At 39.1% G+C, this 19,569-nt stretch overlaps 1 protein-coding gene across 1 annotated transcript in view; it reads right to left on the reverse strand.

Annotated features, from left to right (window-relative positions):
* ccnf (cyclin F) overlaps positions 1–19,569 on the reverse strand; it is a 60,065-nt gene that overhangs the window by 9,891 nt on the left and 30,605 nt on the right. The window contains exons 9-15 of the mRNA XM_043711551.1: positions 15,050–15,201; positions 13,848–14,012; positions 13,607–13,730; positions 12,196–12,376; positions 8,199–8,286; positions 7,401–7,500; positions 2,582–2,715 (exon numbers count right to left, since the gene is read on the reverse strand). Coding sequence (XP_043567486.1) covers positions 2,582–2,715; positions 7,401–7,500; positions 8,199–8,286; positions 12,196–12,376; positions 13,607–13,730; positions 13,848–14,012; positions 15,050–15,201 — 944 coding nt within the window. The remainder of the gene's footprint in view (positions 1–2,581; positions 2,716–7,400; positions 7,501–8,198; positions 8,287–12,195; positions 12,377–13,606; positions 13,731–13,847; positions 14,013–15,049; positions 15,202–19,569) is intronic.

Here is a 19,569-nt window from a genome sequence, read left to right on the forward strand (position 1 = left end):
CGGGGAGTCCAGAACGAGAGGGCATAAGTTTAGGGTGAGAGGGGAAAGATATAAAAGAGACCTAAGGGGCAACATTTTCACGCAGAGGGTAGTACGTGTATGGAATGAGCTGCCAGAAGAAGTGGTGGAGGCTGGTACAATTGCAACATTTAAGAGGCATTTTGATGGGTATATGAATAGGAAGGATTTGGAGGGATATGGGCCAGGTGCTGGCAGGTGGGACTAGATTGGGTTGGGATATCTGGTCAGCATGGACGGGTTGGGCCGAAGGGTCTGTTTGCATGCTGTACGTCTCTATGACTCTATAAATTGAAACATTTTTTAAAAATGGCACAAAAGTGGGGCGTTTAAGTTCACAGATCAGAGGCCACACCTAGTGTGTCTGTGACAATGCCAACAGTTTGTGGCCACAATATCTGGACATTAATAAAATGCTTTTAAGTACAACTTCTCTGAATAACCAACTTCTCCAAAGAAAACCCCTTTAAAAAAAAATCAAAGTTGACAGCAATGGCAGTCCATGTTAACAAATTGGGGTGCATAGATTATTTGACAGACAAGGTCAAGCTGCAGTATCAATCCACTTCTGAGAAAAATTAGTTCTGAAGACGGGTCACTGGACCAGAAACATTAACTCTGCTTTCTCTCCATAGATGCTGCCAGACCTGCTGAGTTTTGTCCATCAATTTCTATTCATGTTTCCACTTAGGAGAAATGTGATTGTCTTGAATAAATTCTGTCAGTCATGTAAAAATTTCAAATGGTATGAATAGTTCTGTCATGCAAGAGAAGTCACATTTATTAGTTAGATAGTTCTTTAGCACTATAAAAACTTATTCCAAGGAATACAATCAGAAAGTGAAGCATCAAATGCATATTTTTCTATCTGTGTTGGAAAGACAGAAGAAATCATCTTCAGCCACGGTTTACCAAAGAAAGGAATTGGAGTGGAGAAGCAGAGATTTCTGGAGTTTAAAAAAGTGCCTCAATTGTTGGACAAGTGTACAAGAGGTCAGATCTTAAGGAGTTATGGTATTAGTAATGGTTAGAAATGGTGAGAGGTCACACCTTAAAGCAATGTAGACATGAGGAATTTAGATTTTCAGTGATGTTGGGCGCTAACATATCAGCAAGGATTGGACTTGACAGGCAATTACACTTAAATACACAAACACAACAGCCCAATGCACACAAACCTGTGCCACTTGACCTGAGATCTACTAATAATACAATCAGGGCACAAATTAACTGAAGAATTGAGAGCAGTCTATGGAGTCTGAATGAGTCAAGGATGACAAAGGCAAAAAAAAAAGTGGAAACACTCAACTACATATTGTAGCTAAAAACTGCTGACAGCAATAATGCAAATTTCCCCATGTCTGTGAATTGGGGATTGAAAGAGTTGGTTGGCTGATAGGAAACAAAGAGTAGTGATAAACAGCTCCATTTCAGAATGGCAGGCAGTGACCAGTGTGGTACCGCAGGGATCAGTACTGGGACTGCAGCATTTTACAATATATGTTAATGATATAGAAGATGGTATTAGCAATAACATTAGCAAATTTGCTGATGATACTAAGCTGGGTGGCAGGGTGAAATGTGATGAGGATGTTAGGAGATTACAGGGTGACCTGGACAGGTTAGGTGAGTGGTCAGATGCATGGCAGATGCAGTTTAATGTGGATAAGGTTCTTCTGCAGCTGTACAGGGCCCTGGTGAGACCACACCTGGAGTACTGTGTGCAGTTCTGGTCTCCAAATTTGAGGAAAGACATTCTGGCTATTGAGGGAGTGCCGCGTAGGTTCACGAGGTCAATTCCTGGAATGGCAGGATTATTTTACACTGAAAGACTGGAGCGAGTGGGCTTGTATACCCTTGAGTTTAGAAGACTGAGAGGGGATCTGATTGAGACATATAAGATCATTAAAGGATTGGACAATCTGGAGGCAGGAAATATGTTTCCGCTGATGGGCGAGTGCGGAACCAGAGGACACAACTTAAAAATACGGGGTAGACCATTTAGGACAGAGATGAGGAGAAACTTCTTCACCCAGAGAGTGTGGCTGTGTGGAATGCTCTGCCCAAGAGGGCAGTGGAGGCCCAGTCTCTGGATTCATTTAAGATTGAGCTCTCAAGGATTGTGGAATCAAAGGTTATGGAGATAAGACAGGAACAGGATACTGGTTAAGGATGATCAGTCATGATCATATTGAATGGTGGTGCAGGCTCGAAGGGCAGAATGGCCTATCCCTGCACTTATTGTCTATTGTCTAATTAGAACATTTTAACACCCAAGATTTAGATTGGAAAATTCAGTTTGAGAAATTTAATTGTTGAGTGTTCAGAGTAATTTTAACATCACTCTGAATTCCCTCAATTTTTCTTTCTGTCAGGCAGGTTGTAGATTCCAAAGCAACTTAGTTCTTAAAAGACAAGGAACATTCACAAGGTGCAAGCACCCCACTTACTTCAATGCAGATAAAAATTCTAAAATCACTGTGAAGCTGTGTACCTTAGGAGAAGACATTGGCCCCAGAGGGAAAACATTTAGCTTAGGCTTACAAGTGGATTTAGTCCTTACCGTTTTGTTTTGTTGCCTGAAGGAGATGTCAAAAAAGTCTGAATCTCAGAATTATTGTTAGCAGAAAGTAGTGGTGAAGATTCCTTCTCCTCCTTAATTCCTAGTAGAGTACATAGTTCACTGTAATCCATCACCTACATCAATTACAAAGCAGGTTAAAAGAAAAGCAATTCAAGATCCATATTTCAAATTCAACAAATTGAGAACTTCAACCTTTAATCGGAATTCAGTTACATATATCTTAAAATGTTTCTAAAAGGATATTTAAAATGTTTCCTGTCTCACAAGAAAGTCGGTCTTGTTGGAGCAATTCCTAATAAATGGATTTGGCTAAATGGAGAACGTCAGTTGTTAAATATCTCATAAAGTGGTCATAATATTGCAAAACAATTCCTCCAGTAGGAAGCACTGATGCACCTCCATCATAGCAACATAAGAACAGGAGTTGGCCACTCAATGATTAGCATTGCTGCCTCACAGAGCCAGGGTCCTTGCTTAGATTCCAGTCTTGGGAAACTGTCTATGTGGAGTTTGCACATTCTCCCTATGCCTGTGTGGCTTTCCTCCAGGTGCTCCGGTGTCCTCCCACAATCCAAAGACATGCAGGTTAGGTGAACTGGTCATGCTAAATTGCCCAGTGTTCAGGGATGTCTTGGTTAGGTGCATTAGTCAGGGGTAAAAGTAGAGTAGGTAGGGGAATAGGTCTGGGTGGGTTACAATTCAGAGTGTTGGTGTGGATTTGTTGGGCCAAATCGCCTGTTTTCACACTGTATGTATTCTATGACTCTGATTTCACCCCTTAAGCCTTTTCCACCATTCATTGAGATCATGGCCGATTTGTGGCCTAATTCCACATGGTCTTTGCCACATACACTTTAAAATTTTCGATAAACAAAGATATTATCTCAGAAATAAAATTAACAACTGAACCAGCATTTCATATAACTGCACTCTTCTACTTCAGTCCTCCAGATAGAAAATGGCAAGCAATATGTTAGCTTTCTTGATTATTTTCTGCACCTGTTTGTAGTACTTAAAGATCTATACACCTAAACTCCAAAGTCTCTTTGGACATCCACTGTATTTAAATTTATACAGTTTATTCAGTTCAAAATGGATAGCTTCACATTTGCTGAATAGAATTCTATCTGCCTCAGTTTTGCCTATTCACCTAGTCCATCAATATTACTTTGTAATTTTATGCTATCATCTACATATTTAAAATGCCATTGAACTTTGGTATTAGCAACAAATCTGGATATGACTTTCTGTGCTATTATCCAAGATGTAAATAATTTGAATAATTATACCTTTGATATTCAAGGTTCCACTGCCTTGACAACTGAAACCTTTGGATTGTCTCTTTATATTGCCTGCCAATTAATGACAATTACAACCTGACAATGAATAGGGAAGTGATTAGGATATTTGATGAGATAGAGATGGTACTAAGAAGCTCTAAGTAGTATAAGAAGGCAAAGTAAAATCCTGCCTGTTTTGGATATTGTGCTGAAAGCTCCAATAGCAAAGATACTTTCATTTATATAGTTCACATTAAATAGAGCTACTTATATAGGTAACCATATTGCAATAATTGTACCTATAGAATATTCCAGTGAGCTGAGCAATTAAGTAAAGTGCTTTTGTTGGTGTTGGTCAGTAAGGTTTCTCAAATGTAACAAGAAAACTTCCTACATTCCTAACAGGAACCTTTAGCATCCATTCCAATCACTTGAACAGATGGACAGATGTCAATTTAATACCTAAATTTTTAGCACAATGCATGGGAATATTGTGTTGACGCAGATGTTCAGGGTTATACAGAATGAAAGAGCAAGCTCAAGAAGCTGAATGTTTGCTCCTGTCCCTATGCACTACTGAGGTGAACAATACTGAAGAATCAGCCTAGCTAAAGACTATTTAATTTTAGGATTGAAAGCTTTACTGTTATTTACTTGAGTTACCCACTGACACTTTTCTTCCATTTTAAAGACTATTCTACTAATGAGGGTCAATATCTGTTGTTGTTCTTCCCCCTTGAACAACAGCATGACATGAAAAGATATTATACGAACTTGAAAAAGCTTGGCAGATAACTGTCTGTCATTATCTAACTGCTGCAGTCTCGACAGTAATACCTTTACAGAATCCATCTGCCAATCAAGCAGCAACCTCTCTTACTCCAAGAAGAGGACATTTTCTCTTTACATTGATATTTTGTGCAAATTATTAATGACAAGTACAAGATGAGATACTTTAACAAAATAGGTCTTTTGTCAGCAATACTCAAGCTCTATGTACCAAACAACTACTGTACAAATGTTACCTAAACCTCAGCATCAAAGATATCCCACCTATTTGATATTATTATCTGGAAGGGTCTGGCAGGAATGCCAAATGGAAATACAAAAAAAGGTAGTGATTTTAAGTAAATCAGGAGAAATTGAAAGAATTGGTGTGTGTTTATGGGAAACAAGTAAAATGTGCGGGGTAGTTCTATGATATGCAGTTTGAAATAAAGCTGACTAGGGAAGTATATTCCTGGACCGTCTGGCCAACTTTTATGTCTGGTGTTAACAATGATAACAGAGGATAATTGAAAGCTTAGCATTATTCTAACCAGTACGATTTTTAAAAAGAGATTTTGTTTAAGCCACCCCCTGGAAGTTCTAAAACATTTTCCTGAATGGGAACCCATAATCTGGTGAAAGAATTAAAACAACCATGTGGATATATACTACTCCTTTACCGAATAGAAAACGAAGTATGGCATTAGCTCTTTATCACAGAGAAGACAGGATAAGCAGCCACATTTTCTCAGAATTGGAAACTGAGGATATGGACATGAAGAAAGTTTGGACACATTCTTAATTCGTACAGATAAAATTTATCAGAAAGGTGATTTACTAATTGCTGGAAATGCAGTCAATTTTGACAAATTTTAAAAAGCAAAAGATAATTCCATGCGAAGATTCAGAACAGAATTCAGCAGATTAATGCAAAACTGCAGAAATTCTATTTGGAAATTTCATAACTTGCAATGGCATTTTCCGTTCCAGACGATGTCAAAATACCAAATTTAAATAGACTTCTACTGTTGACAAGAGTTAAACTTGCAGATGAGCATCTGCTACAAAGAAGTCATAAACAAAGTTATTTGGAAAACACTTTGCTTTGGTAGTGCGCTGTTTGAAAATAAGGCAATTGGTCATGTTTGAAAATGGAGGACACTTAATGGGCTGGCGCAACCACCTAGGTCACAGTAAGAAGGTAGAATCTTAACTAGGAGAAAGTAGAATAAATTACTTTTGACAACTGAGAAACAAAGAGACTTCAGATTTTACAAGACGACAACAAACCCCAGAAATATAGAGGATGCAGCCATTTGGTGTTTCAGATGAGATTCAAAACAACAATGTGCCATTAACTATCTCAAACAGAATAAAAGAAACAAATGTTCAGAAGAAAATGCAGGTAAGGATTAAAGAGGGCATTATATCAGCCACAAAAAAAGCTTCAGCCAAGCTTGATTAGACAGCAGATGAAGATCTACAGTGTGTGGAATATAATGATTGAAATGCTACCTATAAAGGGGATCAGAAGAAAGTTAAGGAATTTGACAGTTCTACCAGCTTCAATGTTTGGAACGATGGTACTAAAATTTCATCCTCTCCTTCTAATGTCACTCCTTGCAGAATAGATCAAAATCAATCATTTTATTAGCATGTAGGAAATATTGTATTTCAGCAAGTCATCGAAGAAAAAAGAAAGTACAAATGAAACTGGATGTGGAGAAAGACAAAGTTATTGAACTTAGAAAATCCGAATATGTAATCTACAGTCAAAACATTTGTGCTCCTTTAATGGAACATTACCTCTTCACAAAAAGTGCTATTACATTGAGGGCAAAAACTTAAAAAAAAAACTGGTGTTGAAACTAAGAAGGCAACTTGCCCATTCATCCTCAAAAAGTTTAAATGTTTTAATTAAGTATTAGGAATAATGGATGAAGCATGCAATACTCTTATAGAAGAGATAAGTGATAAGATTGGAGATCTGGGAAGTAATGTACATTTTACATCTTATAGATTTGCCAACCAGATTTAGTCAGTCAACAATAACACACAGCAATGATTAAAAACAATTGTTCACATGATGGTAATGAAGAAATGGACAAACATGAGACTACACAATTTTTTGTCTTGTGGGGGCAGGGGAAATAGGATGGTTTGCCAACTGTGAATTTACAGGAGTCAGTCAAGATGAACATAATTGTTATGTGAGATGTGACAACAGAAAGTTCTTTTAGCAAGGAACCATGTAGTAATAGACAAAACCATTCATAACATTTGTCAGATAACCTAAACTGACAATTATCAGCTGTAGTAGCGCCAGTAGTTAATATGTGCCAAGAATTCAGTGCAGGTGGCATATAGTCCATGTCAGTTTTTTGTAGAAATCGTAAAGTACCTTCAATAAGAAGTGATCACACCTCCAGTTTGGGAAGGAAACTATGTAAAAGTCAGCTTTCAAATTAACAGACATGACTCAATTCAATGTGCCAGAGTGATTTCATTTAAAGCAGCATAGAAAGTAATAAGCTACGGGTTATCCAGAAAAGTGAAAGGAGACCAGGATGTCGCAATTAGTATGTAATGTGGCATCAAACTTTGTGCGTCATTTCTTTTATTGGCAATCCAAAACAAGAGCAATAATTATTTGCAAGATTTACAGGTAAGTAACAATTCAAAGTTGTCAAAGCATCACATAACGGGAATGTTTAAGACATCACTGCAGTCATGTTCTAAGTGCAACAAACCTTTTCCTTGCTAATTTGCTGATAACGCTCCTCTTCAAATCGTTGCTTTACAGCTGTGAGAGACACATGCCTATAATCCCTGGGTGCTTCATTATGGAAACTAGTAGAAAATAAAAAAGAAGTTTTAGAATAAATTAAAATGCAAGAGTTTGTTATACAACACTTAGTACTAACTTCTTGTCAAACAATTAATTAAAATGGGTGAATTTAAAGAACCACAAAGGTCTTACAATGCTATATCAAACAAATTTGTAAATTAGCTTGGGAAAGGTTTTCATGCAAGATTTAAGTGTTAATCTGACACAGTCTTTAGTAATGGGAAAGCATGAAGGAGAACTTAGGTATTAAACAAAGATAAACTTCTTTTGAATTGCTACGTACAGTTTCTTAAATGCAAGCTGCAGAATGCATATTACACAGAACATTAAAGTTTATCTAGAAATTCAGTTATACGAAACACTGCAATATAAACCATACTGCACAAATCGTCCCTTAATATTAAATGGACAAATATGAATGTTATTACTTCCATGAAAAACAGAACCACAACGGTCTTATAACACTATATCAAACAAAGCAACAGCTACTTCCCAAAGAGTGAAAACAGGTTTATGCATTAAGTTTGCTCAGAGGAGAACGGACATAAAATTAGAGAATCGAGAAATCTTCAGAATTTATGTTTATGGTATCAAGCAATTCTCAACACATATATATGTGAATTTCATGTTATTAAAATGTCACATTACAAACATCTATTAAAACAAAACTATAAAAATCACATTATTTGATAGATCTTACCATTTCTTATGTAGATCCACTACACATGGAATTAGATTTTCCAATGTAAAACCAGTGGACTCAGTCAGCTGACTTGACCATGGGAGGACTAGGTAAAAAGAAAAATTTCTTTTAAATCTCCATCACAAAAGAAGTGGCAGATTATGAGTTGCTGTGAAACAATACAGATCATGCTTTTATTGCTTTGAGCATTGGGAAGTATAGTCAAGTGCTGCCAGTGTGTTGCTTTCCCTATCACTGCCATACCACAAATAAAAATTGCATATTATACACAACCCGCTTTTTTTGGAGATTGGAAAAAGTTAATCTCTGGATTATAAGAGATTGGTAGGGGCTTCAATCTTCAAATGATATTCATTTTTCACAGAAAACAGTGAACTTAAAGAAAACAGGTTGACTCTGGAGAAATTATTTGATTTTGGAACATGCAATACACAAAAAAAAAAGAGGTTGACATTACCATTTGGTTCTCTGCTCCCTTATACTATAAATAGTCTTTAAATTTATTTATAGCATTTATTCATTTTGATAAAAAGCTAAACTAAAACCAGCCAAAACCACCAGGCTTATTTCACAGGGCTAAACAATGCATTAAACAAGATATTTGCAATACGAGCAGCAGCTACTTAGTTCAAGTTACTGTTTCAGTAATCTACACTAAATATCACTGCCTTGTATCTGCCTTTTTATTTAAAATATTTATCCATTTCCCTTAGGAAATGAAATGGTTTCATCCAAAGTGTAGATAAGCGGGTGATCTTGGAGGATGACAAGCTTCAAATACAAGCTTGATATGGTACATTCTAACAAAGACACAAGATACTGAAACCAAAGCCACACTGCCTTGGATAAGGGATATGGAGAATAAGCAGAAACAACAACAACAACAACAACACCACCACCACAAAAAAGTATATGATATACAAAGGCAGAGAAGATAAAAGGGAACCCATAAATCATTTTGAAAATAAGGGACAGTTTGGGTCTTGTAAGCATAAAGACTATATGCTTGTGAAGTGCAGGGAAAGGCCAGAATAATTAATGAAAGCTAACAAAGGTGTCAGTAAAAAAGTGACAGCAGAGGTATGGATGGGATAAAAGATCAAAATGCAGTAAGCACTGGAGAAAATGACTGTTTCCATTAGATAAAGTTAAAAATCACAACACCAGGTTATAGTCCAACAGGTTTAGTTGGAAGCACACTAGCTTTTGGAGCGTCGCTCCTTCAGCAGGTGATAGTTATCACCTGATGAAGGAGCGACGCTCCGAAAGCTAGTGAGCTTCCAATTAAACCTGTTGGATTATAACCTGGTGTTGTGAGATTTTTAACTTTGTACGCCCCAGTCCAACACCGGCATCTCCAAATCATGATATCCATTAGATAAGTAACCTAGCCCACACAGCATTTACAGCAGGTTGCTAAACAAAGTGGTATTGAAAAATAGAAAGGATCAGTTCCTGCAGATTGGAGGGTGGCTAATGTCCCACTTTTCAAGAAGGGAAGGAGAGAGAAAAAACAGGGAATTATAGACTGGTTAGCCTGACATCAGTGGTGGGTAAGATGCTGGAGTCAATTATAAAAGATGAAATTATGATTCATTTGGATAGCAGTAACAGGATAGGTCAGAGTCAGCATGGATTTACGAAGGTGAAATCGTGCTTGACTAATCTTCTGGAATTTTTTGAAAATGTAACTAAGATGATGGACATGGGAGAGCTAGTGGATGTAGTGTACCTGGACTTTCAGAAAGTCTTTGATAAAGTCCCACATAGGAGATTAGTGAGCAAAATTAGGGCACATGGTATAGGGGGCAAAATACTGACTTGGATTGAAAATTGGCTGACTGACAGGAAACAAAGTGATAAACGGGTCGCTTTTGGAATGGCAGGCGGTGACCAGTGGGGTACCACAAAGTTCGGTGCTGGGACTGCAGCTGTTTACAATATACATTAATGACATAGATGAAAGTATTAAAAGTAATATTAGCAAATTTGCAGATGACAAAGCTGAGTGGCAGGGTAAAATATGAGGAGGATGTCATGAGAATACAGGGTGACTTGGACAGGCTAGGTGAGTGGACGGATGCATGGCAGATGCAATTTAATGTGGATAAATGTGTAGTTATCCACTTTGGTGGCAAGACCAGGAAGACAGATTACTATCCAAATGGAGTCAAGTTAGGTAAAGGGGAAGTACAATGAGATCGAGGTGTTCTTGTACATCAGTCAATGAAAACAAGCATGCATGTGCAGCAGGCAGTGAAGAAAGCTAATGGCATGCTGGCCCTCATATTAAGGGGAATTGAGGTCCTTCTGCAGCTGTTCAGAGCCCTGGTGAGACCGCACCTGGAGTATTGTGTGCAGCTTTGGTCTCCAAATTTGAGGGAGGACGTTCTGGCTGTTGAGGGAGTGCAGCGTAGGTTCACGAGGTCAATTCTTCGAATAGTGGGACTATCATATGTTGAAAGATCGGAGCGACTGGGTTTGTATACACTTGAGTTTATAAGGATAAGTGGGAATCTGATTGAGATGTCCAAGATTATTAAAGGATTGCATACTCTGGAGGCACGAAGCATGTTTCTGCTGACGGGTGAGTCCAGAAACAAAGGTCACAGTTTAAAAATAAGGGGTAGGCCATTTAGAACAAAGTTGAGGAGAAACTTCTTCACCCAGAGAGTGGTGGATATATGGAATGCTCTGCCCAGAAAGAGATAGATAAAGCTCTTAAGGATAGTGGAATCAAGGGTTATGGGGATAAGGCAGGAACAGGATACTGATTGTGGATGATCAGCCATGATCATAATGAATGGTGGTGTTGGCTCGAAGGGCTGAATGGCCCACTCCTGCACCTATTGTCTATTGGCTCTACTATAATCTTTTTGTGTTACGAGAAATATGCCATTAGACTGAAGTGTGGCAAAAGGTGGCTTATTTAATATTTGATGGGAAGGATAGTCCAAGTTACACATGCCAAGTTACAAGAGTGAGTTTTACAAGAATGAAAAAAACTTAACAGTTGGGCAGGGTTTACATTAGTTGAGAATTGACACAGACTTATGAAAAACAGACTGTTTTGGCTAATCAACACTACTGTGTTTACTACAGCAAGATCTACATACTTCCACAGCATCCGGTTCTGCCTACCTACTGTATAGCCATATCTTTTTCATCTCTAGACAATTACTGCATGTTCTCCCAGCTCAATCAGACTTCCGTATACCTGCCACATTTATTTATTACATTCCAATCACATTTTTAAATTCTTGTTAAAGAAATTAAGTAGGTAGACCATATACCAATTAACCAAAAATATCTGTATGGATCACTATTTTCAGTGAATTTTGTTGGTAACAGATTAATTGTGCAATTTCTGCATAGAGTAGAGTCATAGAGATGTACAGCATGGAAACAGACCCTTCGGTCCAACCTGTCCATGCCGACCAGATATCCCAACCCAATCGAGTCCCACCTGCCAGCACCCGGCCCATATCCCTCCAAACCCTTCCTATTCATTTACCCATCCAAATACCTCTTAAATATTGCAATTGTACTAGCCTCCACCACATCCTCTGGCAGCTCATTCCATACACGTACCACCCTCTGTGTGGAAAAGTTGCCCCTTAGGTCTCTTTTATATCTTTCCCCTCTCACCCTAAACCTATGCCCTCTAGTTCTGGACTCCCCGACCCCAGGGAAAAGACTTTGTCTATTTATCCTATCCATGCCCCTCACAATTTTGTAAACCTCTCTAGAGGTCACCCCTCAGCCTCCGACACTCCAGGGAAAACAGCCCCAGCCTGTTCAGCCTCTCCCTGTAGCTCAGATCCTCCAACCCTGGCAACATACTTGTAAATCTTTTCTAAACCCTTTCAAGTTTCACAACATCTTTCTGATAGAAGGAGACCAGAATTGCGCGCAATATTCCAACAGTGGCCTAACCAATGTCCTGTACAGCTGTAACATGACCTCCCATACCTCTACATACTAGCATACAAACCTTGTTTGTGAAGTATTCGTGCTAATAGTAAGGCAGCTGCTGCTGTCATTGCAGGGGAATAAACAGAGAGGTCTATATACAGTAACGAAAGTTCACAGATGTAGTTAAAGAGGTGCTTGGTACGTCTTTCTAGTGGAGCTACTGCCAGTAGTACTTCTGCATAGTCTAAAATGGTGGGTATCTGCAAAACCAAAAAAAAACATCAACAATGCCTTACAGTTTAACACAAGAATTAACATTTTTTGCAAACATAAGTCAAACAAGGAAAATAGAGTTTATAAACTTTCAATGACTACACACAACTTGCCAGCTCCTGTGAGTTGGAGAGAGAAAATTGGTTGTTTACTTCTTGGCAACTCTATTTTTAAGAGGACTATGTCTGGCACCCGCTTCCTCTCTTTTTGCATCAAAGCTGTCCAAATAATGCAACAGCAAGAAAAGAAAACTGACATTGGATGTCATTTTCACTCAACAGCAGGTTTAACCATTTAACCACTATCAAACTTGAACTCCTACAAGTCACACAATATCCTGATACAAATCAAAAATTCAGGTATGTGAGAAAATTAAAAAATGCTAGAACTATTCTCAAAGAAGACTCAAGGACTTGAAATGTCAAGCTTCTTTCTCTAGAAGTGCTGCAATATTTACACAAACAAGATAGCTAATATGCTGACTTAGACACAAGGTTAGTGCTCCTTCATCAGTTGAATTAACATTCTGCTATCCTCCAATGTACTCGTGGACAGTTCATAACATTAAGTTTAAAAGTAGCTCACCACAACTTGAGATATAGGAATTTATTGCTGATCTCTAAAACAAATATAAAGTTTGGTGGAAGTTAAAGTAAAGCAGCTTAATTTCAAGACTGGCACCTTTTCTTGGTGACTCTAATCTTGCTACTACATTACTTTTGTTTTTAAAAACATTCCACTCCCCGCTCCCACAAGAAAGCAATTGTGTAGCATGTCTACCTCAGTTGTGTCACAGCATTTCTCTGATATCACTTATATAGTGGAGATTAAAGATGTGCTGTTATTCCTTTGGGAGACTAGGTCCTTTGGAAGTCAGTGACAAATAGACTAGTATTTAGTGTAAGCTTGGAAACTGTGATACTTAATGAAGATTATTCAGTTTTAATTAATTGCAATGCCCAAGCTTGCTTTATTGAATCATTATTGAGCTGAAGGAAACAGATCCTTCAGTCCAACTTATCCATGCCAACCAGATATCCTAAATTAATCTAGTCCCACGTGCCAGCATTTGATTCATATCCCTCTAAATCCTTCCTATTCATATACCCATCCAGGTGCCTTTTAAAATGTTGTAATTGTACAGGCTCCACTACTTCTTCTGGCAAATACATTTTTCCATTGCAAGAAAATGCCACTGGACCATTCTAATAACTTACTTTAATTTTTCCTCGAAGTGCAGAAATGATCTCTCCCATCATTCGTACTAGATCCTCATATTTGTATGTGTTATCTGTAAGCCAAACAGCTTCACGAATTGTCAGGATCTCTTTACTAATAAACCTACAGAAATTACCCAAATAAAGATGATAATCAGTAAGACTTCAAATCAAATAGTCCAAAATGCACTGGCTTTAGAAAGAAGAACAGAAGTATAAAGTTTTTTTGTTTCAAACTCACCTTGTGCAAATAACCATACAAGCAATCCCTAATAGCTGTAGTTGGCCTCTGGGTACACAGCGCAGCATCAGATACCGGTCCACATTTGCCACTGTGACATGCAGGCACAAGCTGGAAAAATCCTTCATGCTGGTCACCTCTACTAACCAATCAATTAGAATATATCTGCAGATATGGAATGCAATCAGTTAGACCACAGCCATTTCAGTAGAATTTTAAAATCATTTGTTCCTGAATGCTTCCACTAAATAGTACAACAGCTATTGAGAGACAGACAGGGAGAGAGAGAGACAGAGAGAGAGACAGAGAGAGAGAGACAGAGAGAGAGAGACAGAGAGAGAGAGACAGAGACACACACAGAGATTCACACCCCATGTGTGGACCTCCCATCAGCCACCCAATGAATCATAACAGCTTATATCCAGAGTAAATCAATCTTAAATCAGGGGTTAATTTTTTCCATATGCAGAAGACATTTCAAAAGTGCATTTAGAAGTTATAAATTCTCTAGTTAGTTTCTCTATCAATGTAAACTCTTTTGGTCAATTCATATCAACCACCTTTATTAACTACCAGTTGACAATGTTGAAAAAGCCACAGTGCCTTGAAAGTTCAAGTTGGACAGCTTGCTTTAGGTTTGCCAGAAAAACCTCACAAACACGATGCATATCAACCATTTTAGGTGGAAGATTGCTTCTTTGGCTTCACTCCTGACTGGTCTAGTTCTAATTTCAAGATCATGCCCCAAAACAAACTCATGTTCTGAATTCCAGAGGGTATACCCTCTCTTTCACTACTCTATTGAATTCACTTAAACAGTTCAGGGACATGCAAATTCACGAATATCACAAATTCATTCCTCGCTCTCATTGCAACATAAACACCTCAGTGTCCAGGTTTGGTTGAAGGACCTTTCCTATTATGAATATTTCACGTAGTTCTGCATTTAACCTTCCAAACTCAAAAGAACACAATCCAAGCTAGTGCAACTTATCCTCAATTTAACCCCTTTATCCCTGGCATAAATTCTGTCCAGTAACCCCTTCAAAACTAGTAGATCCTTTAAGATTCAGTGCTCAGAACTGATGGAATTATCTAGATAGGGTAAAGTACTGAGCTACTCAGAGCAGGTTTCAGGGTTCATTCTTCACACAAGTTCCCATCAATAAATTTCAATGGATTTAAAAAATTTACACATTTACCTCATTGTGTCATTCATGCCCTTTTGTACTTTGAACATTTTCTGTTTGTAAGAAGGCTGGGAAGACTGAAAAACTTGAACAACAAACTCTTTCGTAGCTACAGATGTCATACCCAACAGATTGGCACTTCCGCAGGCTTTTGCTAATGACATCTGAAACAACAATTTTTATTTTGTTAAAATCAAATATATGTTTGAGTTTAGGTTTTGCAAGCATAAGATATACACTTCAATTTATTTTAAATGCAGCTGCTCGGACAAGAAGCCAGAGGCAGGCCAAACTCTACCAGATGTTTGATAAATTAACACAAATAAGTCACTTGACCCCACCAGGGAAAGAATTGAGTGTTCCACAGCAGGAGTCGACCTAATTTAACATTCTACTGTTTATACAACCCTCCCAGTTAGCATCCAACTGATGTTTAGACATCAACATCAAAAATCAATACGGGCATTAAGTTCTACCTACCCTTTTGGATCAGCTGCATTTAACCAGACACCTGTTCATACCAGAGGGGCAAGTCCTTTACCTAATGAACTCAAAGATTATGTTTCTCCCAATCTAGAGAGATTCAGGTCACTCAAGGTTATTGCAGTATATGTCTAATGCCCCATTTGTTTCTCCTCTGTCATATAGTGTAATTGTATGGAGATCTATAATCTACTCCCACACAAGTGAATGTTTATAAATATATGATTTCTCTCTACTCAACCATGATCTTTCAAGTTCGATCAAAGATCACTACTATACTCATGACATCCTTAATTAATTGAACACCACAATAATTTCTTACTTCCCATCATCCTTCTGTTGAGTGAATTTTGCAGCTAAAGACTCATGCTGTCCCAAGAAGGTTATCAACTCCACTCAAATACTAACAAAATGAATGGGGCGTTGTCACTTCTGTATCCACCTAAGAATCTGAATTTCATTGACTGAAAACCACTTTCAGAGGTTCGCCTAGATGCAGCTTGCAGCATTAAACAAAAGTACAGGTGGTTAAAGCAATGGTGCTTTTGTGGTCGAACTTGCCAGTCTTGCGCTCAGACCCCAATTTGTTATTGCTCCAGTTGGTAAGCTCCCAAGTGAGGATGGATGAACTGGCTTAACTTCTTTACTCAGCCGTCCCTTGGCTAATCACAACCAGGCTAATTTAAAAGCAGATCATTTCCCTGTGGATACCTTTCTCCCAGAGCCAAATGAGCAATTTTTAGATGGAGCCAATTTACCAGGTTTGGAGTTAAGTTTATTAATTACCACACAAGAAGAATTAGTAACAAGATAGACAATTTTGAAGAGGGAAATTCAAAAAAGGTATTGAAATTTATAAAAAGTGAATTATGGATCAGTCTGAATTGCTTACGAATGGACAGTTGAATGTTGTAGTGGAGGTTACCAGTAGTGTTGACATTGGCAGTTGAGCTGTCAATTTCAAGATTCTTAGTTTTGTATCTTGTTTGCAATTCCTTTTGACAGTGACAGAATTCAAGCTTTCAGGGAGAGTAGTCTTTGTTTTGTTGTCCTGTTTCGCTATCCTTTTTTATTCATGAGATGGGGTCTCACTCTTGAGCTATCACTCAGAGGTTAGCATTGCTGCCTCACGCTGCCAGGGACCAGTGTTTGATTCCAGCTCTGGGCGACTGTCTTTTTGGAGTTTGCACATCCTCACAGTGGCTGTGGGCTTCCTCCCGTGATCCAAAGATGTGCAAGTTAGGTGAACTGGCCATGCTAAATTGCCCATTGTGTTCAGGGATGTGTAAATTAGTCTGGGGTAAATGTAGAGTAATAGGGTAGGGGAATGGGTCTGGGCGAGTTACTCTTCGGAGGGTCGGTGTGGACTTGTTGGACCAAACGGTCTATTTCCACACTGTAGGGGTTCTATGATTCTAAACCATGGAGGCAGACCTAGAATGCGGTTCAGGGGATATTTCAGGATTTTGGGCAATGGTACAGAAGGAGCAGTGGCGATATATTTCCAAATCGAAATGATGAGCGGTGTAGGTGGAAGAACTGGATGCCTGTGAAAGTGGTACCAGTCAAAGCTTTTGCTTTCTCCCGGATGGTATCAAGACAGTCGTGCTGCTAGGGCTGCACTTAACCATATGGGGAATTAAGGATGTAGATATTCACTGTGAGATGCTTGACTTGGTCTTGTAGCCACAGTATTTATACAGCTTGGCCAGTTCAATTTCTGGTCAAAGGCAATGGGGGATTCGGTGATGGTGATATCATTGAATGTCAAATTGTTAGATTCTGTAGCAGTCTCCTGGCTTCTAAAACACTTATAGACTGCTAACTTGGCCAAACAGCAAAGGATCTGGGTACGTTGGCCAAGTAAAACTCAACTCACAAAACCCACAACACCAGCCATAGTGTAAACAGAGCAGCCAGGTGCTAATGACATTAGCATAATGCAAATAGGCAACAGTTTTTCTGGACAGACATACCTCAACAACTTATCCACTAAACAAAGGCGAGGCCAGAAAAGCCACTGGGTCCTAGCATGTCATCTAAATGATTGACTTGGTTTCAAACTATTAAGTGTATCTCCCTGGTGTGGCAAAACTATAGGAAGCACCAGAAAACAAGCTAAAACGTATAAAGATAGGGTTCACCTGCAGACCTCTTTCGGAACTGCTCTTTATCTCTGGAATCATTGGAGGCCCTCCAAGGAGGCCAGCGTGACAAGAATGAGAGCAAGAAAGCAGCTTTGTAGACCCAAAGAGAGCCACAGAGAGCGTAGTTCAATACATTGCATCAGTTGAATGACAATTCGATCTTTTACTATGAATTCTGTGTCCTATGATGCAGCTCCACTAGCTATGGGCGGCACGGTGGCACAGTGGTTAGCACTGCTGCCTCGCAGCGCCTGAGACCCGGGTTCAATTCCCGCCTCAGGAGACTGACTGTGTGGAGTTTGCACATTCTCCCCGTATCTGCGTGGGTTTCCTCCGGGTGCTCCGGTTTCCTCCCACAGTCCAAAGATGTGCAGGTCAGGTGAATTGGCCATGCTAAATTGCCCGTAGTGTTAGGTAAGGGGTAAATGTAGGGGTATGGGTGGGTTGCGCTTTGGCGGGGCGGTGTGGACTTGTTGGGCCGAAGGGCCTGTTTCCACACTGTAAGTAATCTAATCTAATCTAAAGTTTACAAAAGACTCAGAAGTATTGTAACCTTAAGGAACCAATTAGGGATAGTATGCATAGTATTAAAGATTATTGTAATTTTGTTCTTAATAAAGTGGGATTGTTTTGCTTCAGTACGGATGTGTGTACACATTCATTTGACTGCTTTGGTAACGTGGAACACCTGGGCAAATTCATTCATAACATTCTGGTCGGAGTTGTCTGAACTGTACCAGACAGCAATTTTGTTTTTGGGAGATGGTCATTGCCTGGCATTTTGTGGCAACACATTACCTCCACTTTTCAGCCAAAGCCTGAATCCTGTCAAGGTTCTGCTGTATTTGGATGTGAACTGCATTGGTATGAGTGATGTTGTGAATGGTGAACATTGTCATGGATGGTTTATGGCACATCACAATTTCTGAACTGATGGAGGGAAGGTCATTGATGATCAACAATGAAGCAGCTGAAGATGATTGGGCCTACTACACTGCTGCAGAGATGCCCAAGAATGGAAATGGCTGATCTCTAATCACCACACCACCTTGAGTACAAAAGAATGGGATTCTTGCTATAACTTTACTAAAGACTTTGATAAGGTTCCACATAGAAGACTAATTAGAAAAATTAAATCATGTGTGATTCAGGGTGAGATTGCCAATTGTATACTAAATTCAGGACGCAGGTTTGCTCATTGAGCTGGAAGGTTCGTTTTCAGATGTTTTGTTACCATAGTAGGTAACGTCATCAGGGAGCCTCCGGATGAAGCACTGGTGGCATGGCCCTCTTTTTATTTATGTGTTTAGGTTTTCTTGGGTTGGTGATATCATTTCCTGTGGTTGGTGATGTCATTTCCTGTGGTGACACCATTCCCTGTCTCCCCCGTCCTGCTCAGGGGTGGGAAATGGGATCCAAGTCAATGTGTTTGTTGATGAAGTTCCGGGTGAATACCATGCTTTTAGGAATTCTTGCGAGGTCTGTCTAGCTTAACCTGTGTTGTCCCAGTCGAAGTGCTGCCCTTCCTCATGTATATGCAAGGATACTAGTGAGATTGGGTCATGTCATTTTGTGGCTGGTTGACATCAATGGTTGGAGAGGCCTCTTCTAGAGTACTGTGTACACTTCTGGTCATCCTGCTATATGAAGATTATTATTAAACTGGAGAGGGTTCAGAAAGGATTCACCAGGATCTTGTGAGGAATGGAGGGTTTTGCATTATAAGGAGGGGATGGATGGGCTGTGACTTTTTCAATGGACCACAGGAGGTTGAGGGGTGACCTTACAAGTTTATGAAATTATGATGGGTATAGATAAGATCAATAGCAAAGATCCTTTCAAAACTAGGGGGCACATTTTTAAGGTGACAGGAAAAAGATTTAAAAAGACATTGGGGGTAAA

Source organism: Chiloscyllium plagiosum, chromosome 21 (genome assembly GCF_004010195.1).
Source record: "Chiloscyllium plagiosum isolate BGI_BamShark_2017 chromosome 21, ASM401019v2, whole genome shotgun sequence".
NCBI classification, from domain to species: domain Eukaryota; kingdom Metazoa; phylum Chordata; class Chondrichthyes; order Orectolobiformes; family Hemiscylliidae; genus Chiloscyllium; species Chiloscyllium plagiosum.